This window comes from Rhinolophus sinicus, linkage group LG11 (assembly GCF_036562045.2).
Source record: "Rhinolophus sinicus isolate RSC01 linkage group LG11, ASM3656204v1, whole genome shotgun sequence".
NCBI classification, from domain to species: Eukaryota; Metazoa; Chordata; class Mammalia; order Chiroptera; family Rhinolophidae; genus Rhinolophus; species Rhinolophus sinicus.
Window position 1 is genome coordinate 22,511,737 of NC_133760.1, and position 25,316 is coordinate 22,537,052.

The 25,316-nt window shown below is 43.2% G+C and overlaps 2 protein-coding genes across 3 annotated transcripts in view; one reads left to right on the forward strand and one right to left on the reverse strand.

The window, feature by feature from the left end:
- Nucleotides 1-12,476, reverse strand: part of HSD17B2 (hydroxysteroid 17-beta dehydrogenase 2) — a 49,791-nt gene extending 37,315 nt beyond the window's left edge. Inside the window, exon 1 of one of the 2 annotated variants that reach the window (XM_019743735.2) lies at nt 12,028-12,476. In XM_019743735.2, coding sequence (XP_019599294.2) covers nt 12,028-12,301 — 274 coding nt within the window. In that variant the 5' untranslated portion in view covers nt 12,302-12,476. The remainder of the gene's footprint in view (nt 1-12,027) is intronic. The other variant, XM_074314521.1, reaches the window with a different exon arrangement.
- A 415-nt stretch (nt 12,477-12,891) lies between these two features.
- Nucleotides 12,892-25,316, forward strand: part of SDR42E1 (short chain dehydrogenase/reductase family 42E, member 1) — a 32,554-nt gene continuing 20,129 nt past the window's right edge. The window contains exon 1 of the mRNA XM_019743724.2: nt 12,892-12,910. The gene's annotated coding sequence lies outside the window, so the exon portion shown is untranslated. The remainder of the gene's footprint in view (nt 12,911-25,316) is intronic.

Genomic DNA, 25,316 nt, shown 5'->3' on the forward strand with positions numbered 1-25,316 from the left:
TGTCAAGAGTGAAATCCCAGAGGCCGAGAATAGCCCAGGAAGAAATGGCGGCAGCTTTGAGTAGAGCAGAGGCAGTGGAGGGCAGCAGTGGGTGTATCAAGATGCATTCTGTAAGTAGCCATTACAGCACATAGGGGGAGGAGGAGAAAGAGGGATTAAGGCAGCTCTCAGGATTCTGGTCTTCACAGAGCGCCGGGTAGTGTGGGGAAGATATGGGGAAGATGGAGCCAGGGCCAGGTAGGTGGGGGTCCCAGGTAAAGAGCTGCGATTCAGACATGTAAAGTCTGAGGCAGCCAGTGGAATTGGGTGCATAGGAATTGAAGAGGAATTGCTCATGCAAGACATTGAGCTATGGTTCATTCTCATTGTAGGGCTATGCATTAGTTTCACCAGGGAAGAGGGCGCTCTAATGAAACACCAACGCCCAGGTCACATGCCTTAGAGCAGGTAAACTCAAGCTCTGACAGCAGGGATCCAAGCATCAGTATGTATTAAAATTCCACAGATTTCTGGCACAGGGATTGTCGATGTCCACCAGACATGAGGCACTGCCCCAAGGCACAGACCTCTGTGTGCATGGCAGCCCACAGTCGGCTGAGTAGCCTCCCCTCTGTGCATTACCAATGGAACTCTCTCTAGTTCGTGTCTATTTAAAATTCTGTCTCTGCTTTTCCAGCGGTTGGCTGAATTCTACCTGTCAAAACAATGAACTGCTCAGAGTCTTGGGTGCTCTTGTGTTACTTGCAGTGCCGGATCTTTTGTTCTGAAACGCTCTTGTTTATAGCAGTATCAGTCTCCTGGTCAAGCCCCAGGGCTGCTCCATCACATCCATCCCTTTGGAGACAGAATAGTTGCAACCGCCTTTGTGAACTTTCTTTCCAAACAACTCCCAGCGCTCTTCACTTTCATGTACTCAAAGCAGAAGAAAATACGTTTCACACCTGTTCTAGTCTTTAAGTTCCAGTTCAATACCCATGAATTATTCTCATTGGGCATCCATCATGTGACATGCTTTGTACCTGGCACTTGGGGATACCATGATCAATGAGAATGATATGGACCCTGATCTCGAGCACTCACACTAGGGTATCTCAACCTCAGCGCTATTGACATTTGAGATGAGGGGCCGTCCTGTGCACTGTAGGATGTTTAGCAGCATGCCTGTCTTCTACCCACTAGATGCCAGTAGCATGGTTCTGTGACCTCCCCCATCCCAGTTTTGACAACCAAAAACATCTTCAGACATTGCTAAAAAGCCCCCTGGGAAGCAAAATTGCCCCTGGTCAAGAAACACCACTTTAGGAGGAAGAAGATATTAAACAAATACTCAGGAAGGTTGATTAAAGGTGATGAAAGGGGCATAAAAAGAGAGATCTAATTTAACTTGGCTGGAACAAAGAAAAAAGAGCTCATAATGGAGACTACTTGTTCCAGCCCAGAAAATAGCTGGTATTATTTCCATCGTGATGCTCTCTGATTATTTTAATGTCTTTTGTCTTTTCCAATTTCCTTCCATACTACTCACTGATTGTGTACTCTGCAGCCAGGCACAGTGTTAAGAATTTGGCATGCCTTATTTCATTTTATTCTCATAACTATCCTATAACCGTAACTGGCACCACAAACCATTGAAGGTTTGCTATATAAGTAAATTACCTTTTTCAACCAATAGTGTTGCATATTAGTCTTGTAAACTAAATAGAATAAGAGCGGAGACACCCACGGCTTCTACTTTTTCTTTGTTCCTTAGACAACAGCCTTTTACTTCATCAGTTACCACAGTCCTTTTGGCACTGTCAGTGTCTTCTGATTTCATTTCATTAGTTCCAGTCAGGTTTGTATCACTCATAACGAGATAGTACACTATGTTAAATCTGAGTCAACATCTCAAAGGAATGTCAAGAAACTGAAAATGGTCCAGAGGACGCTGAGTAGAATGGCAAAAGTTCTGGAAGCCAGACCATGGGAGGTACAGTAAAAGGAATGAGAAAATATAGTGCAAAGCAGATGTGGCTATAATATGATACAGTCTTCACACTTTTCAATGGCTATCATGCAAAAAGAGTGCTTAAATTAGATTATGTAACTTCTAAGGGAAGAATTGTTGTACTGATGGATGTTTAAGGAAGGCATATTTTGGGCCATTATAAGGAAAATATTTATAACTGTTAGCATGGTATAAAAATAGAATGATTTCTCTGAAGAGGTACTGAGCTTTTTTTATTCAAGCAACCCCAGTAGATGAAATGGATGATCCTGAAAAGGGCATTCAAGCATTGGGAGATGGTTAGTTGAAATAAAGTTCAGCTATGACTTATGTAAACCCAAAAGTGGCAGAATGAGATGCTCTTTCCCCCTCACCACTTTTCCCCCCAATATCATAATGGACCTGTAACAAATAGAGTGGGTCAGGGGAGATTCCTTGCACGTGGCCAGACTCTGCCTAGGGAACAGGATGCAGTGAAACCCTAACCCCCTACATTGTTGTCCCTACAATGATGCTCCCCTAAGAAGACTAATTGGTTTATCTGTATGTCAACACACACTTCCTGTGGCTTATTCTAGAAGCTTCTCTCAAACTTGAAGTGGGAAAAATTGTTTGTGTTGGGTGGGAGAATTCTCAGGAAGTGACTCCCTCCATCTCATATTCCAGGGCCTGTTACAATCATGCTCGCTCTCCTTCTCTTTCCAGAGCTGGGGGGCGGGGGGAAGAGGGTGAGGGGAGAGGGATCCTATTTTAGCAACCTCATCTTTTGACTATCTTGTCACAACCCTCATGCTGCTATGGTTGGCTAAGAATGAAAGTTACCATCTACAGTTGGCCCTTTGTGTGTTGTCTGATTCCATCCTGGCAACAATCCCAGTGAGGTCAGTAATATACTTATCTCCATTTTATAGAGAAGGAAACTGAGGTTCAGACAGGTTAATTAACTTGTCCTAGGTCAGAAAGCTATTAAGTGGCAAAGCCCGAGCTGGTAGCCAGATCAGTCATTGTCTGAAGTGTGTGGTCTTAACCCCTGCACTCTACTTCCCACCCTGAATGACAGTGACCAGAGCTACACTTAGATAGACATCCATTATGGCTTTGTTTCAAGAGAGGAACATAGTTTTGATTTTGTTTCTAATCCCCTTCTTGATGCCCAGGTTTAGTTTGACTCTGAAGGCCACGGGACCTCAGTAGATACGCATCTTTAAAAAATAGGATTCATTGAAACTCGGATCCCTCTCCAGTGTTTCAACTGACCTATCAGAGCCTTTTGTCCATACAAGTAGAATTTGGGTTCTATTCTATCTAAGACCGTGTCGGGCATTCTGTCAAATTATAAAGCATCTGGCCCAGTCCCTGGACCTGGAGTCCTCTGTACACAAAGGGCATTCAACACAATGTTCATCATGGCTTCTGTTCTTGAGTTTTAGAATTGTTTTTCAGTGGACATGTACCTTTTCAATGTCCTGTTTATGGCACAAAGTCATGGGAGTTGGCTGAGCACAGAGGAAGGATCTTTAGATGTGAGCCAGTGGGCAAGGGGGAGTCGGGGATTACCAGAGTATTGTATGTAGTGAATCCTGTGTTAAAGAGGAGATGCTGTTTTGTGACAGTGGTGGATGAGATGAAAGCCCCAGGGGGTCCCTTGATCATCCAAACCAAACAAGTTCCCCCATTCTACTCCATCTCTGCACTAGACTTCCTCATGCCCCCTGCTTACCTCACCCCATCTTGTCTTCTTTGGCACCTGGATTTACTAATTTTTCTCTTTCCCAGTCAACTGTTTATCTCCATTTGGTTCAGTACAACAAAACTGTCTGAACCATCCAGCTATTAACTTCATGTCTCTTGCTTTACTTCAGACCCTTTGCCCATGCCATGTCCTATCACATACGATGCACTTATGTGGTGGAAAGTTCACGAACTTAATTGTCGAACCTCATATATTGACAACCTATGATCGAGTCTAATCCCTGATTCTGAGGGCCCAGCATTGAACGAAAAAATTGGAAGGCAGGGGATGGGATGAAGGAGCAACATCTGTGAAGGGTTCATCTTTAGAAGCATACATAGGGCATTCCAAAATCATGGGGTGATCAAGGTTCAAATACTGACCTAAACAAATGGACGTGGCAGTTTGGGCCTTGAGGGTATAGACAAGGATACACTTTTATCATTTTTTGAGGTAAGAACTTGTTTGTATTAGGGGTCCTGCTGAAAACTTTGGGTTTTACCTTCCTGGCAGCTCTTGACTTTAAAGGTAGTAATATCTTTTTTTAGTATAATACTTGGATAGCATGCAACTTTTTTGAATAGCTGATAGGTATCTAGAACTTTCCTGGGAATTTGGGGGAAATATACAATGTGACCTCCATTGTCAAGGATCTTTGCACTCGAGAAATTTGGACTTTATAGAGATGAGGGGCTATAGAAGGATTTTATAAACAGGGGCATGTGGATGGATTAGCTTTATATTTTAGAAAAGCATTCTTCTGGCTACAGAGTAAGGGTGGAGAAATGAGAGGCAGGGATAACAACCAAGACACTGGTACAATAGTCCAAATGAGACACTAGGAAGCTTTGAACAAAGGAAGTAGCATCAGGAATAAAAAGGAAGGGAGAGAATCAAGACGTAGGGAAAGGTCATTGAGTTATGAGGAAACGTCTGGTTGGGTGAGGCAGTGAAAGAGAAGAGTCCAGGGTAACTCTCAAGTTTTTGATTTGGGCTAATTGAGATGAGGATTCAGAAATGGCTGTGAAATCTCTGACTTGGGCAGATGGGTTGGATGATGTAAGTGCCATCAACAGAGAAGAGAATACGGGACTGATGGCAGGATTTAGGGGAAAGTCAGAGAGTGCAGTCTGAGATGTGTGGACCCTGGGACACTCAGAAAGCAATGGCTATGTGATCCAGAGTGCAGGATACAAGTCTGGGCAAGGTGTAGAGGTTGACCATCCCCAGAATACAGATGTCAAGGGATGCCATCCATGGAAATGAGAGGACTGCGGTAGGGCACGAAAACTGTAAATAGGTCCTAAAGGAAAGCACAGGGAAATTTGGGGTATAAGGAATGCTGGCATTCAGGGGGTTAGACAGAGGGAGATGAACCCATGAAGAAATTACCAACAAAGAATAAAAAGAACTTGCAGAAAATGGCTGATGTAAAGAAGTGGAAGCAGGGGTGGGAAAGAGGTGGAATAGACAGAGTTAGGGAAAAGGTGAGAACCCGAGAAGTTAAGAAAGAGGATTAGGTGATAGGATAAGATTATTTTAAAATATGCCAAGTTTAAAGTTTCAGTCTAAAATCCTGAAAATATGAATCAGGAAGTCAAAAGAGTGTCAGGTACACAAAACTACATAGAATCCATGTTACCACAGGAGCAGGTAGGACTTAAATGGTAAAGAATGTGGCAAGATAAGTGAGCTAAGGACAGAGCCACAGGGGCCACCTTGGGGGAGGGGGAGGAAAAAGAACCTGGAAGGTCAAGGGACAGAGAATGCATGGAATTGCTGTATTCTAGAAGGCAACAGAGGCCATGTCAAGAAGACATGGAGTGGAAATCAAACTCTGGTGACTAGAAGGGCACCAGTCACCCTTAGGAGAGCAATTTAAGCAGCCTGCTGGGAGCCAGAGGATGCTCTGTTTGTGCCACATCCTGGGTATGCAGAAGCACACTTAGAACCAAGTCATCACAAAGCCCTGGCCACAGCAAGCCAACAATTCATGGCAGAACAATGGGGCCTCTAGAGCTCAATTGTGTCACTCTGTCCTTTCTACACTGGTGACTCCAGCAAAAAGAACAGGCAGGGATAAGGTGACCCCAGCAAAAAGAACTAAGCAAGTGAGCAGATTGGGACAATCCCATTGCGTCCAGCCAAGGACCACAAAAAGGGGAGGAAATGTCACCAGCTTGGTTTGTTTACTCATGGCTCATTCATTCATTCATTAACACTGTACTGGGCCTAATGTGCTCAGAGACTGAGAAGGGGGACATGGTCATAAAGGAGAGCCGGTCCTTGCCTTCATACTGCTTGCAACGTGTAAGGGGGAAGGGGCTTTCATTCCATGAGAATTTCCCCCAACCAAAACACCTCATCAAGAATGCCTAAGAAAAGCACTACTCAAACTTTTACAAAATTACCCAGGTTAACAAGACCTTTTCATGCTTCTCTGTAGAGGGCGAAGGTAAAGCTTAAAGTGAATTATAAAAGGATATGTACACATGTAAAAAATTCTGATAGACTGGATTATAGGCTCACTGCAGACTGTAATGATTCTTTATTACATACTTCAAGGACTTCTTCCCTTGCACCATTAACCATCACTTTGTTGCTGTGTTTCTCCCGTCTTTTTCTCCAAACTAACCAAGGTCTAGTTCTCTATTTCCATCTGCCAATGGCTTTCCGCCTGCACTGCCCCTTCTCACTGCCCTTAAATTCAAACCTAAATTCAAACTTGTGAGTTGGACTCTCAAATCTTCACCCTTTTCAAACATCCCTATCCCTGCCATTGGTCCCTTCATTGTATCTTTTCTCACCTGCATCTCTTGCATCCAATCAATTGCCAAGGTCTGTATCAAGCAGAGTCTTGTGAGCATAATAGATGTTCAATATTTACTTGCCAATTGAGTGGACACATTTTGTATCCTGGACACATTTATAGGCTACTAGTAACCATGGCTATAACACTGATAAAGACAGTGGTTAAGAGCAAGGCTTTGAGTGGTAGATGGGTTTGATCTGGGGTTAGTGATTGGACATATAGTTCCCTCAATCACTAGATGTATGTTATTAGAATTGTGAGAATCAGATATAAAATGTATGTAAAGCTCTGAGCCCAGAGATGTTATTTCTCTCAGTGCTGTAGCCCACTGTCAATGTTCACCATTTCAACAATCTAGTGTTAAATCCAAAGGAGCCCAAATCCCAAGCTGATGCCAATAGTAGTCAATTTTAGAACCTTAACTGGACTATTTAATAAGTCCCAGAAGGAGTCACCAACCACTTATGACCTTTTGTTTAGAGCATAATATAAAGACCTCCACATAAAATAGATCCTTCTTTCCCTGCCTGATCCATCCTCCACTGTACCCAGTTTCAAAAATTCCAATTAAAAATTATTCAACTCAGTGGAATACAGCATTAAGAATAGAGACAGTGGAAATGTAATGGCTCTGTGAGATGTCAGAGGGATAGTGGATGGGGAAGGGGGGTTCACACAGTGTGAGGGATATAAAAGATAAACGTCTAAGTATTACTTTATCTTGTGCACCTGAAACTAATTAAAACAAAATTTAAAAAAATTATTCAACTCAAGTTTTAAAACCAATTAACCTGGAAGACCTTCTTACTTTTCCTCTAGAAAGTTACTTTTTAATTTAAGGAGGCCCCTCCTTTGTCAAGCTTTCCCCTTTCCTCTACACTGGAGCTGTGTCCACCCCTGAGCTCCATGGCTTTTGGGGACTCCTCCTGGAGGTGCCCTCTGTAGCCCATTGCACGGCTATACATAGTTAGGTATGGCCATATCTCTTCCATTGGACTGTGATGCCCTCCAAGTGGAGGCCCTGCTCACAGTAGATGCTAAATCGGTAGTTAACACACAAGATGGGTAAGAAAGACTGGAGGGGCCAGAATGAAAGAGCTGAGGGCAGCAAACCAAAGTGAACTTTGCATCTTCTAACAAGCTCAAAGGGTAGGCAGAAGTATAACACACATCCTCAGAGGAGGAGGGAGTAACCCCCGTGAATGTGGACCAAGGTCAAGGACAACAAGGAACTTTGATCCCATCACTTGACAACATAACAACTGCATGGTCTTTAATTTCCTTCCCCCATTGCTTCTGGACAATGCATGGCATGTACTGAGGACTCAATAAACAGCTGTTGAATGAATAAATGTATGTTTGTTTTCTCCATTTCTTTGTCAGCCTTTTTTCCTCTTTGTTCTCTTTTTGTCCTCCCTAACCCCACTCCCCAACCTTTCCCCTCACCATCCCAGTACACAAAGATCACATTTCCCTCTCTCTTTCTCTCTCTCTCCCTGCCTCCCTCCCATTCTCCCTTCTTCCTCCTTCCCTCTCTGTCTCTATCCACTAATTCCATGTATAAGAGTGTGTGTGTGTGTGTGTGTGTGATGATGATGATGATGATTCCCAGTGTACAGAGAAGAAAACAAAAGTTCAAAAGCCCAAAACTGGGTACCAAAGATCTCACAGCTAGGAAGAGGTTGTAGTGGATAATGTCATGCTGCCCTAGATCCCTTAGTCCTTTTGGTGCACTCTAAGCCGTAGAGTGCTTCACTCCCAACAGCCATTCCCTGTGACTTTGTCTGAGGGTTTGTCCAGGAAGCTGGAGCACACTTAGCCAGTGGCCAAGGAGAGCCAGAAGTGCCTGGAATTTAAGTCTTCCCTTCTCCCCACCGCTGAGAGGGGTGGGGCTCATAGCCCATAACTAAAGATTGACAGGAGTGAGGGCATAAAGACTGCAGCTCCCTGGTGGGCAATGGAGACAGCTCCCATGTGTGACCCCTACTGCCTCCAGCGATTAAGCCAACGTGACCCTCAGCGGACTTCCCTTGATGTTGCACCCCGTGTAGCCTCCGCCCCTTCCCGGTCTATCTTTCCTACTCTAGGCCCCGTGTTCCTTGGAAACGTTCCCAATAAATCTCACTCACACTGTAGGGGTCCCTAAAACGATCTCCCTAAAATGTACCACTTTGGCATGGGAACTATTTTGAGCTGAAGGTAATCAAGACCCTGAAGGCTCACGAGAAACTTTTCCTTTAAAGAATTTAAATGAGGGGCCTTGGCCATACATTATAAGAATTGTCACCAGAAATAATTTTTTATGACCTCTCTATAGGATAGGGAAAGCTACTTAGTACTGAACATCTACCCTTCTTATCGTCCTGCAAGGACCTTACTCCCCTCTGAAGCCCCGAAAGCACCTTACGTCACCCTTAGCTCAGAATGCCATATATACTTCATTGTAATTTTCTGTCCCTGAACCTCTCATATGTGGGGGGTTCCCATATATGTGCATATAATTAAATTTGGTTATTTTCTCTTGTAAATCTGTCTCTTGTAGATTTGATCGTTAGACCAACCAAAAGAACCTTGAGGGTAGAAGAAAGTTTCTTCCTCCTCCACAACACAAATCCTCATCAAGCCTGCCTCTGGAGAACCTAGCCTAAGACAATGTAAATACAGGATTCAAACTCAAGCCTGTCAGACTTCAAAGTTGTTTTCCACTAAATTGTGGTTGAGATTCTATTGCAGTCACGCAGGCCTGCTCTTCATTAATTTTATCGTCATTTTAAAAATGGAAGGGTCCCTGTAGCTTCTGGTACTTTGAAGACAAATGTGTTCAGACACTCTATGCTTATTTCGTCTTCTTACTATAATCACACGCATATGTTTCTGAGACAAAACAAGATAAACTAAGTGACTCAGAAAAAACCTTATTTTTTTTAACTTGTCCTTGTAATTCTCCTATACGTGGGTCCATAACTAGACACTAAAATGGACTTTACTCTTTTAATGTGATCCCTTTTAAAAATATTTTTATTGTATAAGTAATATAAGTAATATTAGAGAAATTCTAGGGAAAACATCTAGGGGGGAAAAGAGCCAAGTACCCTAATCGAATCATTCACAAATGATTTCCTTCCAGTGTTTGTTTTTTGTGTGTGTGTGGTTTTTTTTTTTTGGTTTTTTTTAATTCATGTGACATGGTTGCAGTCTTGCTCAAACACCTGCATCTCCTGCATGTTTTCCTTTAGCTTAGTTTTCCATGGTGTAACACAGTCCTGTGGTTGTCATTTTTAATGGTTGCTCATTCTTCCACCTGGGGCATATACTGTAATTTGTCACCTTTTTAACGGTTTTTGATATTTCACTATTTTAAATAAGATTGTGCTGAACAACTTTGTGTTTTGTTTGACATCTACCCCTTTTCCATATTTCAGATTATTTCTTTAAGAGAAATTCCCATATCTTGAATTATCAAATAAAGGAATGATATTTATGACCTTTGATATACATTGCCACATTTCTCCCAGTCCCCCACACACACTAAAATGTGTACCAATTAATAACATAAGCCAACCTGACACAAAGGTTATTCCAAGTCATGGTGATTTATGTTTTTTGAGTTTTGATCTAACTAAATAAATTCATTTTAAATCTCTCCACTTAGTACAAAGGTCTTGAAACTTCTAGAATTACACTGAACCTATGGCATTCCTCATTAAAATGACAAAGAACATGACAGGGACATTTTACTTACCCTAAAACGTATGTCATTCCTTTCTTAATTCTAAGCTTTCGCTGAGGGATTAGTCATTGGGCTTGCGTTGCCTAACGGAATCAGTCATTTTACGTACCACTAAACACAAGCCAGGACATTTCAGTGGCTGATGTGGGCTAACTGACTTAGGTCAGTAATTTGAGAGCATTTCTGCTTGCTTACATCTGCAGAAGTAGAGGGTGAAGAATACTGACAAGATAAATAAGCAAGAGAGGATTCTTGTTTTCTCAGTTACCTGGAAGTTTGCCTGAGCTTTCCTAAGGTTTAGTATTCTTATTTACTAGCCTTAGAAGTGTTGCTCCCTGAAATGGATTGCCCAGGAATACTTGGACCTCCGGGAGATCATGTCACATTAGTTGAAACCATGGCATTGTTTTTCCGGGTTTTTTTCTAACATGCTTAATTGTCCTGGCTTTTCTCACAAGTGGAAAAGTACTGAACATAAATTCAACCTGGAATTATTCTGAAAACCATTTGTACTTGCTACTACACACAGAACAGAAAGACGTAGACCGCTATTACAGCTTTTCACCCAGCCCACCCAGAGAATTCTAGTAAAAAAGTAGAAAACCCAGCCAGTCTTTTAGCTGCATGATTCCAAGTGCTATGAGACATTCATGTAGGTCAACATTCCATTGATCAACTGAGTTTATTTTTTACCTTTGAACTGTTTGTTTTTTGTTTTTTTTTTCTGGTTGTTAAAGTTGTTTTTGAAGAACTTTGTTTTCCATAGCACTTCTAAACTCATGTGCCAACTTGCATTTCATTTTAAGAGAGAATTTCATTGTTGGATTAAAGTAAAAGGCAAAATAGATAAGACACTTTCCAGTCTATTTCTCCATGAATTGAGAAAATCCCTGATTTGCTTCCATCCACACCCCATGCTTGCTTTCACCCCTAACAGGTTGTAGCCACTGGGTGTGGGGTAATGACATGCCAGCAAATAATTCTGCAGCTGATGTCCTTACGTTGGCAGAATTTACTAGGTTAGGATAATACTGGATAATCCTAATTAAAGCCCAATCCAAGCTCAAACTTCACAACCAAACAAACCAGTTTAACAAACCACAGGAATTTAATTTGGCCTCACACTTGCAGCGGAAAAAGAAACACAACAGAAGCAAAAAAAGCTGGCAGCTCAGCTAACAAGCAGTCGCCTTCTGGACTCACTGCCAGCTTGATCCAATTAAGGAACGTTAGGGGTCTAATGACAGATATGAAGACAAAGGTTCAAATGAGACACAAGTTTCTGGACAACAGCCAGGCAAACTGCAAAGTTTCTAAACCTAGTGAGTCCCTTCAATATTTAAAAAACACAGAAAAGTACAAAGATAACCTGGCTTTATAAGCTTCCTTGCATATTTAGGGAATAAGAGCCAAGGTCTAGAATACAGCCAAAAATTAATCCCAGAACAAAATTCCATTTAAACCCAGGGGACTGGATATAAGGAAACACATGAAATACTGCAGGTTTGCTTATGAGTATTTATCCTGGGAGATCAACAAAGTCACAGCTTAGATCCACTTCACCTTCCCCGTTCCTCTCACATGCACCTCCTAAAGAAAACAAACCAAAGCAATGTCATGAAAACCACTTGGGGGCGGGGGGGGGGGGGTTACATTTTACTCCATGCCAAGTGTTGAATTTTTAAACCAAATTTGAAAAAGTCCGGCTGAGGCAAAGCAAGTGCCAGATTCTGCCCTGAATGAGAATCGCAGCGCCGTCCACTTACCTGTGATTAGCACTGCCTTTTGATCCACAGGTAACAATTCTTGACCAGATAAGTAAATATACACGAGAAAACATGACAAGGAGAAGAGAATCAAGCCCCAGAAGAGGGACAGGCTGAGCAGGTAAGCCCCGCCACAGAAGCCTGCCAGGCAGAATACCTTTCTCCCCACCTGCCCTGGTCTCTTCTTGAATTTGTAAAGAACCAGTCCTCCTAGCGCTGCTGTGACAGCCAGGCAGAGCCATGCTGTCTCAGAGAAGATAGTGCTCATTCTCATAAACTCCGCTGCACCTTTTTGTGCTCAGGGCAAGTGGGCAAAGCCTGGCTGGAAGCAGCCTGGGTTATATGAACGGAGAGGCAAAAAGGGAGAGGTGGTGGGGGTAAACAGCCTCAGCACGCTTTGAATGAGCCTGGATTAATCACTCTCACATGGGCACATATTTCCTAGTGGTAATGTAAACCAGCATGCAGTAAGATATAAATACCAAAGCACTTCCTATTTGATTGCTCCCCCCACACCCACGGCACACGTGACACATACGTATTCTCATCCACAACAAACATGCATTAGTTTTTTAACGACCTCTGGAGAGATAACTAGTTGGATAATTATTGACAGATTCAATCTGAGCTGTAAATTACAACATCTCCAGCTAGTAGGAAAACATGCTTCTCCTTTAGGAGTCTACTATATGTCTGTGTCCAGTACTTGTTCTGACGTGTGTGTGTGTGTGTGTGTGTGTGTGTGTGTGTGTGTGTGTGTGTGTATAAATCCAGGCAACTGGTGAGGTTTGGAAGATTGACTCTGGAAGGGGAAGGCATCACTGATTTTGTCTCTGTCCGTAGGATTCCTGCCACCTTCTTTCTACCTGAGCCAGGTTAAAGGGTAAGTGGAGAGGGAATATAGAAGAAGAGAAAGAGATTTATGGCAGATGTAGTGCTTTGGTCTTGTCAGAAAAGAGAGATGCCAGGGTGAGATAACGGCCATAACACAACTAATAATGGCCCATATCTATTGGTACTTTTCTGTGCCATGTTTAGCTACTGATCCATTCATTCTCTGCATTGAAACCCTATTCTCTGCCAATCTCTGCTCCAGGCACTGGCACACAACAGTCAATATGCTTGGTCTCTTTGAATACCTTAGGATGGTACGTTCTATTATTGTAGTAATTTTACAGGTGAGAACACTGAGGCACAGAGAGGTTAAGAGACTTGCCCAAGATCCCGTGACAGTGGAGTCCAGCAGCCTTGTTTCAGAGCTTTATGCTGTTAACCATTCTATTCTACTGCCTATCTTAGGCAAAACATAAAAGACAATCAGAATGGTATGTACTAGTGCTTCCTTACCTTAGCCTCCTTTGAACCTTAGGGAACACTTCAAGGTGGATATTATTACACTCACTTTAGAAAGAGGAAAATGGAGGCTGGGAGAGGATAAGTAATGAATCTGGACCCACACCCATGATTTACTAAAAGCCAGGACTTAGAGAGCTGTAACTACCAGCGACACTGTGGCTGTAACTACCAGCAACAAGCTGACTGTCCCAAGAGGGCGCCAAACCACCTGGGCTTACAGCATGCCCCGTGTTTGTGCCCAGCACCTGGCAGGGAGGGATGGAGAACTCCAACAAAGGCGGGCCGCTGCCGTATCTGGAGTTCTCACTTTGAGGTCAGATTATCTATATTCAAATCCAATCTTAGCTCTGCCACTGACTAACTAGGTTGTCCTGGGTGGGTACTTCACCTCCCTAGACTCCCAACCCCTCAGCTGTAAAATAATAAAAATACCATGAGAAAGCACTTAACACATCCTGCCTGGAACACCAGAAGGAGCTTCATAACTGCCAGCAATTTGTTTTTTGGGTGTTTTTTGTTGTTTTTTTTCAGACAGAACAGGCTCTCTGGCTGGACTAATAACCAAATGAACATAAGACAGAGTAACCGGAAAAAATAACCAAATTTCATTACGTATATACGAGTACACATGGGTGTTCTATAAAAATATGAGCCTCTAGGGCAAATCGGGAAGTTAAGTCTTAGAGGCCATCTTGAGTTAAGAAGGAGGGTTGTTGTCTGGGACTTCAAAAGGGAGAAAGGCAATTCACATGGAGATGGAAAAGCAAATGTTTGGTAAATAAATGTTTGCTGGGCCATCTTTAACAATGGGACACAGAGAGGACTTTGGGTTCCTCCTGGCCTGTCACACAGCAGTTCCTATTAAACTACAGTTATCTACGATAGCAGGCTCCTTTCCTGAAGCAGGTCCCCTGCCTAAATTTTTTTGGGCAATTAGGGCAAAGGTCAAGGGTTTTTCCTGAGTCTTTTGTTTCTTGAAAATCACAAGCTTAAAATAATCAATATCCCCAAAAAGCATATTTTGGCGTGGCACACTCTGCTTCCCTTCTCAGGAAGAGCGAGAAGAGTAAAATAAAGCGCCCAAATGGAATGTTGACTTGTCCCCAAATGTGGCTGAACTTAGCACGAATTGAGGAGGAGGGGAGAGGACTGCAATGACTGCAATGGAGGAGGCAGGATTACGGGAGAAATGTAAGCAAACAATGATGTAAGAAGGTAGATAGTGCTTTGAACTGGGCGTTGGGAAGCTGTCTCTGGCCTCAGAGGAGCCTTTGGTGAGTCACTCTTTGGCCAGCTCAGCTGTGAAGGGAGCCCACCTGGGCTCAGGGCTATCTCAAGACCCAAAGGGGGGTGGGGGGGGCTGGGTGTGAAACATACTGTTCTGTGGGACTACGAGGGGTGATGACAAAGTCATTTAAGGGGTCTCGCATGGGGCCATGGCACCTCTTGTCTGCCCTCCCAGCTTCGTGAACAGTTGAGGTGGGGAGATGTTGCCAGCTCCAGGCCAGAAAGCTTAGGGAGAAGGGTCTAGAATTCCCCTTGGCTAGCCCTGAGATCTCCCTCTCCCCTACAAACCTCATTTACTCCTGTCAGCCATGAGTACACCTGTCGCAGGTGCAGGTACCTCTCTCAGGCTATTGGCCTCACCAGCCAGGAAGATTCAGATAAGGTAGACCAGGTCTCAGATAGCTTTCCAGGTAAAGATACAGGATAGTTACTGCCCTATGTGGGGGCCTCAGCACTTTGTCAGTGGCTCTGACCCTGCAGCTGGAGTCAAACACTCATGGTGGGTTTTCTGATGGGCCCACACCACCAGAGATGAAAAAAATCTCCTGGTGGCAGCCCACATTGCTTCCTAGCTGCTCAGTTCTGGGGCTCCCAAGGAGAGAGCAAACGCTGCTGTGAAGTGGAAGTCTAGGTAAGGATGGTCCTTGCCCTCTGATGGGGAAGGAGGTACACAGTATTAAGAGGGTGAGCTTTACAGCCTCACAGAACTGAGTTCGAATCTTGACTTTGCCACTTACTAGCTGTGAAGCATTGAACAAGTTACCTGCCCTTCCTGAGCCTCAGTTTCCTCCCCACCCTAAAGGAAGCCCGGTGCCCTGGCATTGTTTCTAAAAGTGATCGGCATAATTCTTGCCTTATGTCTGGCAGGACGATAGCCACATTTCTCATTGTTAGGAGTATTCACTGCCTCAAGAGGGCTAAGGCCCTTTTCTCCTGGGCAGAGGGAGAGGTTCTTGCCAGCTTCCTCCTCACTCATTTCTTCATTCAGTTCATCACATCCCCCTTCCCCTGGCCATCCTTCACACATCTGCTTGAATGTCAGCACCTCATCACCCAACCTGAATATCTTCTGTCACCACACCCTATTCATTCCCTTCGCTGCGCTTAGCTCAATGCATAATTCTGTACTCTCTACATTTTTAGGGTTTTCCTGTCTCCCCTACTAGACTACGAACTTCACGAAGGCAAGAATTGTATCTGTTTTGTTGTTGTTTTTTGTGTGCTATACACCAAATGCCTAGTGCCTGGCACATTCCATGTACTTAATTAACATTTGTTGAATAAATATGGGAAGGAGAAGGTCTCTAATGAGTGCCTTGTAGGTGGCAGGTTTTGGCCAGACAAGGAGGAATTCAGCAGTGAATAAATGGACCCAATTCCTGATCTTGGGGAGCTCTCAGGAGTAACTGCCACAGGAGCAGTGACTAGTGTGGGTGGGTGGGGGTGGAAAGGAAGGTTTTTTTCCTTTCCACAAAGATGGAGTTGCAGAATTCCTAGGTGAGAATTAGCCCAACACCTTCTGAGCCCCATATGTTTGCATTCCTTTGACTGAGAACTTCAGGGTCCTGGTCCTAGAGTAGCAGCTCTGCCTCTGAATGAAGACTTAATTCAGAAGTCTGAATTGAGTTGTGTCTCCTTGTTGTCCCCATCGTTTTGTCCAAGAGCTACCTTCAGCCATCCCTCTTTGGCCAGTGTCCCTTTGCTGGTTCTTAGCTTTTCAAGGGGAAGGAGCCAATTGGATCAATTCATTCTTGCTAATGATGCCAGTGGGTCAGTGTGGTGCTTCCTTCCTTTTTGAAGGTACCTTTTGAAGACAAAATATCTTATCCAAAAGAGAGGATTTCCCAACCTGGGGGGGAATAAAAGCTGAGAATGCTAGAATGTATACTTTCTTAGAATCAGTGACTCTTGAGTTTAGAAGGGAATTTGAAGAAGTAATTTCCTATCTAAAATGGGGATTCTCTCTGTAACCTCTCCACCAAATGGTCATCTTGTCCACTGTCAGGACAAGTGGACTTTCCAGTTCAGAACAGCCTAAGGTATCAGAAAGCTCTCTTCTAGACAGAGCTTGATTGTGGCATTTGTCTTTCCTTACACACCTGGAGTCACACAGACCAGATCTAGCCCCAATTTCCTTCAGATATTTGAGGACTGCTATCATGCCTTACCTTCTCCAGGATATGGTTCTAGGTTCTCTCAATTGCCACATATGTATGGTAGAAGGATTTCTCTGGTGCTAAGTGCCTGAAACAGTCACCTTTTTAAGTGTTCAAACATTTTTTAAAAATCACTGTGTTGCAATAACTGAAGAACATCTTGCTATGGTGAGTGTAGCAAGGTGATGGAATAATTCACCAAGCAGAGAATGACCATATGTTGATGTCAGGATGACCTAAACTTTAAGATGTGGACAGGGCAGTACAAGTCATAACAGATCATTTCAGGGACATCAAGTCTTTCTGGTAACACAGGTTTTGTTAGTGTTTTCAAGATTTGGGGTGATGACTAGTGTTTTAAATGTTAAATTATAATTGTGCAAATGTTACATATGTCATTTCAAACAGTGTGGTGGGGAGGGGAGCCAGGAGAAAACACCTAGAAGTTAGAGTTGGATTAAGTCGTTTTTCTGTCATTGAAACATTGTGGGGTAAAGATGTTTCAACTCTACAATTATCAGGCAGAGGGAGATTCCAAACAGGTCAGATCTCATTTATTGTATGTAGAGTTTCAAGAATCCTTAGTGTGGACAAAAAAGAGGTCCTATGAAAAGGAACCTCACAGGGTGATCTGATCATAAATTCCTAACTGGTCATGGTGGGTAGTCATGCCCAGGCACACAGCGTTTTAGAAAAAGGCTTATCTTTGCCGTAAGCAAGCCCTGCCCATTGTGCATCTAGGTTAACACACCTTTGAAGTAAGTAGTAACCACTCCCAAGAGAGCCCATAATCTTATTAACTATCCTGTAATCCAATCCCCTGCTTTGCTTTCCTCCACCTTCATGTAATCTTCCTTACATTCCTTCCTTAATTCCAAATGCATAAAAGAAACTGCAAACTGTCATTCTCGGGAGCATTTGAGATCTTGCGTCCCAACACCTGTCATCAGTTGGGGCTCAAATAAACTCATAAAGATTTTCTACAGGTTTGGATGTTCATATGTTGATATAAGCAGCCTGGCCCTTCTTAGAATGGGATTCAATTACTTATATCTCCCCTAGAAAGGCTGGGCCCAGAACAAAAAACAAGATATATATATATATATATATATATATATATATATATATATATATATATATATATGTATATGTATATGTATATGTATATGTATATGTATATGTATATGTATATGTATATGTATATGTATATGTATATATATATATTTTCCATCCCCATCTCTTCTCAGCACTCACCATAGCAAGGGGCAATAACCACACCAAGAATGGAAAAGTCAATCACACTCACACACATACACGCATACATGCAGAAACATGCACTCTCCTTTCTTTAAATTAAACAGTTATGTTTAAGCACAGATTATGAGGTTGTTCTCTTCCTGTCAAGGAGTTTTGTAATCTCAGTAAGAAAGAGTTAAATACTCCTCTACAACCCTGATGCTTTACGTATACACAGGTAAATGACCTGAATATTCCCAAGTCTTTGGCTTTCCAGGACTTTTCTTCTCTCTCCTAAGGCTGCAGGCCTAATGCCTCGTGCAGAACATCTACATTACCTTGGAGGATTTGGGGGGATTTACATTTCTCCTAAAACTTTTTCTGCTTCCAGCAGGTCCAGAGAGTTCTGGCTCCCAGCAGCAATTCAGTTCCCTTACACCCTAGCAATTCCCTGCAGGCTGCTGCTTAGGACCCTGAGCTCAGAACCAATTCTGTACCCAACTGAGCCACCACCAGGTTGGCCACAGCACAGGGCTAAGTTGGGACAGGCTGCACTTCCCTTAGAGGCCCTGCCCCACAGTTTCCCACAGCCCCAGGGAGACAAGGCTCTTGTGTATAACAGACTTTTGCTAGAAGCTGGGAGGTAGCAGGGGGAGGGGGCACCAAAGGGGGCTGTACAAGGAACACCAAGAGCATGGATTGCTCACCTCCCTGCTCATTAAGGCTCCTTGGCCCTGCCAGCCCCTGGAGAGATTTCTCAGGCTGACCCTCTCTCCTGGGACTCTGCAGTCTGCTCATTTCCAAATTTTTTAAGCCATGGACCCTTTTGTGCAAATGAATTAAAGCAGGCTGATAAAGCAAAGGCAAGTTTAGCTGTCCTGGTGGAAGCTGAGGTGAGGGCAGGCAACCACCATGCTGGGCTTTTCCATCATGACTGCGGCAGCCCCGGGGTACCTGGACACAAGAGCAGATAATCGTTGATGTATCTCAACTTGCAGTGAGGAACCTGAGGAACAGAGAGGGGACGGTACTTGACTAGACTCATAAGGGCAATGAGCATCAGAATTCGGTGTATAACCTGGGCTCTTGCTGTGCGTGTATCTATGGGGGTAGGTGCATGTATGTGTGCATGTGCACGTGTGTATGCATCTATGTGTGCAGATGTGTATGTACATGACTCTGTGTGTGTGCATTGTACATGTGAAAGGCTGATGCGGTTCCATCCTTGCTCCATTACAGCTCTCATGTCCTGCTGCTCAGCATCTCCTTAAGCTCTGTCGTCTGTGAACTAGAGATAACAGTAATATGTCCCTCATTGTGTTCTTAGGGGGGAGTATGTGAGCTCAGTAAAAAAGGTATAAAGACTTTAGTTGTTGTTGTTTGTTTGTTGAGGGAAAGGAAAGTAATTTTGTCCTGAAGTGAGGCTGGTTGTTGCAGAATGGGAAAGAGGGAAAAACAGGGCAAAATCTGAATGTAAAAAGAAAGTTGTAAAAGTTTTGTGGAAAGGTATCTTGAGAAAAGAAATTTTGTGTGGTTAAGCTAAATAAGATTGGAATCAATTTAATTAAGTACATGAATTTAAATATCAAAAGTAAGCTGATGCAAAATTAGAGTCTTTTTTGGGACCTGGAAATGGCTTTAGGGTGTTCCAGGAGGCCCCTGGAATACCTCAAATGATTTGTTTTCTCTCCCTCTAAATGAGAAGTATTAGGTTGGTGCAAAGGTAATTGTGGTTTAAAAGGTTATAATTGCAAAAACCGCAATTACTTTTGCACTAACCTAATATTACACTAATTATGCTTGTTTGGTGTATTGAAATGACATGGGGAGGGGCATTGTCAAATATAATGACTTTGAGTTGTTGTTTTTTTCTTATGTTGTATTTGTGTAAGTACAGGTGTTCAAAAAATAATGTGAAAATCCTGGAAATCTGAGCTATCCTGACATAAAAACTGCCATTAAAATATGGCATAGGTAGATAAAGTCCATTCTGTTTCTGCAAAAATGACCCCTCATTGCCAGACTTTTGCCATCCTGATATCCCTGTAACATGGCAACAGTCTGCTCCCGAATCAGAGAAATTAAGGTGGGTAAACAATGGCTGTAAATGAAATAAATCATCAGGGCTGTGGGAAAGCCAAGATGGCCACTTGGTTCTTACAGGCGCCCTGACAAACCCCATATTTCCATTTTTGCATTCCTTCATTCACATAGTGCGTGGAAGCTGGACTTCATTCAACTGCCACTTCGTATGGGTTGTTAACATGTTCTTGTTCTTGTAGGTCTATTTTCTGGATGAGTTGAAACATTTCCTTGTCTCAAGGCTGATGCTCTCACAGTGACAAAGAAACTGTTAGGAAATGTGTGTCCCACTTGGGGTATACCTTCCAAGTGCTCCCTCAAGGCTATTTACCTAGCCTCACCACATGCCATGGGACAGTGGCTAAGGACCTGTCACTGTTTTCCTTCCCAACCTCTGTGGAATGGCCTCTTTATACCGATGACATAATGCTGACCTGTGAAGATGTGTCTCTGCTATAGAAAACCTTGCAGGCTTTCCTGGACCACCTACAGCAGAGAGCACGGGCAGTGAAGCTACAGGAAATTCAAGGTCCAGTCACCACAGTAAAGTGTTTGGGAGTCATACGACTGTCACTGAAAAAGTACAAGCCTACCCCATACCACGTAATATAAAAGAAGCACAGGCTTTCTAGGAATTCTGGGGTACTGGTGAACTTTCATACCCCCTGTAGCACCATGCTTTTGCTCATTTTATCACCTAGTTAAGAAGGGATATATATGTGCCCGAGGGGCTCCACAATAGGCTGCCTTCAAGAATGCTGGTTAAACAGATTATAACTCTTGGAATCCCAGGTGGGAATGCCGTTTGAATTAGATGTTTCAGTTTCCCCGGAAGGCTTGGGCTGTGCATTATGACAAAAAAAAAAAAAAAAAAAAAAAAAAGGAGAGTACGTATCCCTTGGCTTTTGGTCCCAACTGTAAAAGAGGGCAAGAGCTCAGGTACATCCTGACAGAACAGCGAGTATTGGCAGTGTATGCGGTGCTCCTGCAGGTGGAGGGAGGCTCTTAGTAAAGAACTGCCAGTTACAGTAAGAGCTTCACTTCCCATCATGGGGGGATGACAACATGCTCCACTCACCGGCCTCTGCCACAGCTCAGACTTCTCTGCTGGTTAAATAGCATGCCTGTTTACCATAGGGGAGTACTACCCCCAAATGCTCCTGCTCCTATCCCTGGCTCCTATCCCTCCAACCTGCAAAACAGAAATAGGGGAAACTCTGGCTTGGGCCTGATGCCTCTAGCGATCGAGAGCCACCGATAGCTCTAACCAGGGCAGTCCACCTACTTGCATAAGAGTTGCCATTCAACCATCCACTGATAATATCTGGATGGAAACAAGAATAAGTCACAGTCGCCATGGGCTGAGTTAAGAGTGGTCTGGTTGATAATCACACATAAACCTTTAGCAACTGACCCGTCAGTGGACGCTGCGAGTTGGGTATATTAAAAAAGTGGGCACCGTAGTGCCTGGGTAGGACAGCAACAGAACCAAGGAGGATGTGCTAGAGCTTGAGCTAAGGGCAGTGCCTCTCGAGCCAACAATGGTTAGAGTCTGTCTATCTATTCACCAAAGATCCTGACCGGTAAGGGACTAGAAAAGTTCAGTACTATGTCTGGATAACCCCATCAAACAGATAGTGACTGAGGGTCACATTTCAAAGGACTTGATATACAAGAGTGGACAAAAGAACATGATATGGAATGGAGGTTCCTCCTCCCCTATAACCCACAATCAGTTGGGCTGGTGGGACACATAAGTGGGGTTCTTCAGCCACAGATAAAATTGCTCAATTGAAAACCTACCCTGGCCAGGTGGACAAAGGTGTTTCCCAAGCGTTACTACATTGAAATGACCAACCAGTGGGACCTATTGCCACATATGCCAGCTTAGGATCTCAGACTGAGACCCCCAACATGGTAAAGGTGTGGAAAACGAAGGACATGGCAATGGCCTGATGCTTGCTATGGACCAGTGAGCTATAATAATAATGATGGCACCAACCATGCTCTATTGTCCCTGGAACAGGGGCCATTTACTGGAATCTGCAATGGGACATTCCACCAGGATGGGTCGGATACATCATGCCCCTGAATGGGGTGAAACTGCTCAGTCTCAAGTGGGACCCTGTCATCCTAATGCAGTTGGGACCCATGGAGACGTACTATACGTGGATTGGTACACGCACCATTGAAAGAAAGGAGAAAGTAGGGGTCCTAGTCTGGCATAGTCCTTTCCCATTCACCTCCTCACACCAGAAATCACCACTTCCCCTGGCCAACATGTATGGTTTACACAGCCTGGCCAGATTCCCAAGGCCATGGCTATATTAACATCTGAAGATAAGGGACCAAGTGTCATTCTCATAAGAGAAGACCTCCCAATTCAGTAACACATATAAAACCTCAAGTAAATGCCCTCCGTGATCGAACCCCAAACCTAGGCAACCTATTAGCACACTCATTCAAATCCTGGGGACATGATGAAAAAAAGTTACTTATACTTGGATGGCTTCTACTAATTTCTCTTTTTTCTTACATGTGTCTGTATTATTGCTGTGAACTCTATCTCCAATGCAGTTATTTGGTGACTAAGTGAGTAACCTCCCTGCTACTGAAGCCCCTCGCTGACCACTCAGGACACCTCGTGGAAAAGGGGGATGCGTGAGGTTGTTAAGAGGTGGTCACGAGAGGTGAAATGTAGAGGAAAGACTATTCCATGGCATGACCACTACCTGAGCACTGCCAGACCTGCCAGCTAGATCCGGGGCACAAGAGAGATCGCTTCTCCTAAATTCCCTCAGAGACTATCTTATGGATGCCTCCCTTATGCCCAACAGTGTGCTGGTTTGTGCCAGTTCCTGGAACAGGCTATTGCCTCACCCCAGGCAAAGATGATAAGCACCTCATATGTAAGTTCCCTTTATGAACTCTTAATGTAATGATACAGTTATTAGCTTCTTCCCCCGGTCTCTCGGGTCTGGGAAATTTTTCCCAACACCATGTATCCAAATATTTCTGTCTTTCTCCTTATTCCACCTTTTAAATGTCTTTAAACTAGTCTACATTTCCTGTCTCCGCTTCCTTTCCTCACTCTTGGAAAGGACCAGAGTATGACAATTCTACCTTGAATGGAGGTGAGTGATGGCATGGATGCCCTGCTCTCTAGGCTGAAAGTTTTGCCAGCTCCTTGCTGCAGCAGAAAGGGGGCCATGCATCTCTCTCCATGTCTGTCAGCCAAGCCAGAGCAACCATTCCGTCAAGGCCACAATAACAATAGGTCGTCTGGAAGCAATACTTAAATGTGGTCTAGAGACAGTGCCCAGTTTTCCCTGGTCCCTGGTGAGATGATGGCCATCAGTAGAACAGCATGCTGCATTTTTATAAGATTGAATTCATTTAACTTAAAGGAGTATCTTCGGAGATTATAGCCGTCCTCTCTATTTGGTATTAAAACATCTTCATGTATGAAATGGGGGTGATAAGATATCACAGTTTAGTTGTTTGTTTATTTGTTTGTTTGTTTTTCTGTCTTGATTCCCTTAAAAAATTACAAGTTGGCAAGCTACACACTTCCCCAAATTTTGGTCTGAAATCTACCAGTGTTCAAAATACAAAAACATGGGAGCCCCACTCACAGAACATGGTGGATATGAGTTAGAAAAATCGTGGGTGGAAAGCCAACTCTGCTACTTACATGATTGTGTGGACTGCCCTCGCTGCTTGAAGCTACGGTTTTCTCATCAATAGTGGGATAATAATTCATACCTCGTATTGGTTATAAAGATAATCTATGGAAATGGCTGGCAGAGTTTTCAATGGCAGTCTTTATTACAAGAATTTTTGGGGTCTCATTGAAAACTCTTGCAATGTAATTCTTTCAGTTTTTGTCCCTTCTTCTTAAGAGTTACAAATTGAGAAATAGGAGCTGAAGGCAACCAATGCACAATTTGGCATGGCTTCTCTCCTGTAGTCATAGTTCCCAGGCTGAACGTTCACAGAAGGAAATACACTTGCATCTGTATCTCCAGAAGGGAGATTAAATCTAGGATGAGTCTATTACAAAGAAGACATTTCAAATTTTGAGCACACAGCTGAATACCAAAAGTAAATTACACCATAAGCCAGATGTTCCAGGAACTTCTTTTCCTTTTTTTTTTTTTTTTTGCCTGAAGGAAAAGTTTTAGTTCATAAAGAAAACAATGAGCAGAAATTGCTATCACAAAATTATTCATCGTTATTTAAAATGAGCCCATTTGAAAATAATCAAAGATGTGCAGAATGATTTATAGAGAAAGTTGTTCATTTCAGTGTTATTTATCATATATAAAACATAGACACATTCTAAATGACTTACCATAAAGGATTTGTTATATAAATGACAGTACTTTCATTTGATGGACTGCCATACCACCATTAAAAATCATGTTGTTGAAGAAAAGTTAATAAGTTGAAAGAGTGTTCACAATATTTTTGAGTAAGGAGAGAAAGTTACAAAATGGAATATGCATTGTAATCATATTTTACATCCAAGATATGAGCTGGAACTTCCTGTACTTTGGCAATCAGGTTGAGATTGTCTCAAATTCCCAATCCTATGGCCTGGGGACATTAAAGCTTTCCCAAGATCTCTTCATGATCCTAGGGACCTACCTTCTCACAGTTTCTTCTGCCTCTTGTCAGTTACCACTTCTGTCTCTCATTCTGAACTCTGTGTAACTCAACCTCTCCTTTCTGTTTGCAAAACAAAATTTATCACAGTAAAGTCAACTTTGTCAAAGTTCCTCCTACCTTTAGTGGTTTGGGGGTTGGGATGGAAGAGATGGAACAGATGGAAGAAGCATTTATATCACTGTAGAGAGGGGAATAGTGGCCCCCAAAAGACATGTCCATGTCCTAACTCCATGAACCTGTGAATATGACGTTATTTGGGGGAGGGGCTGGGGAAGAGTATTTGGAGATGTAATTAAGTTAAGGATCTCTAGATGAGATCATCCTGGATTAGGATGGACCCTAAATCTAACAACAGATATCCTTCTAAGAGATAAAAGAGAAGACACCAGAGGGAAACTTGGGGTAAACTATGTGAAGATGGAGGCAGAGATTGGAATTATGATAACTCAGCCAAGGAAAACCTGAAGCCACTAGTAGCTGGAAGAGGCAAGGGAAGATCTT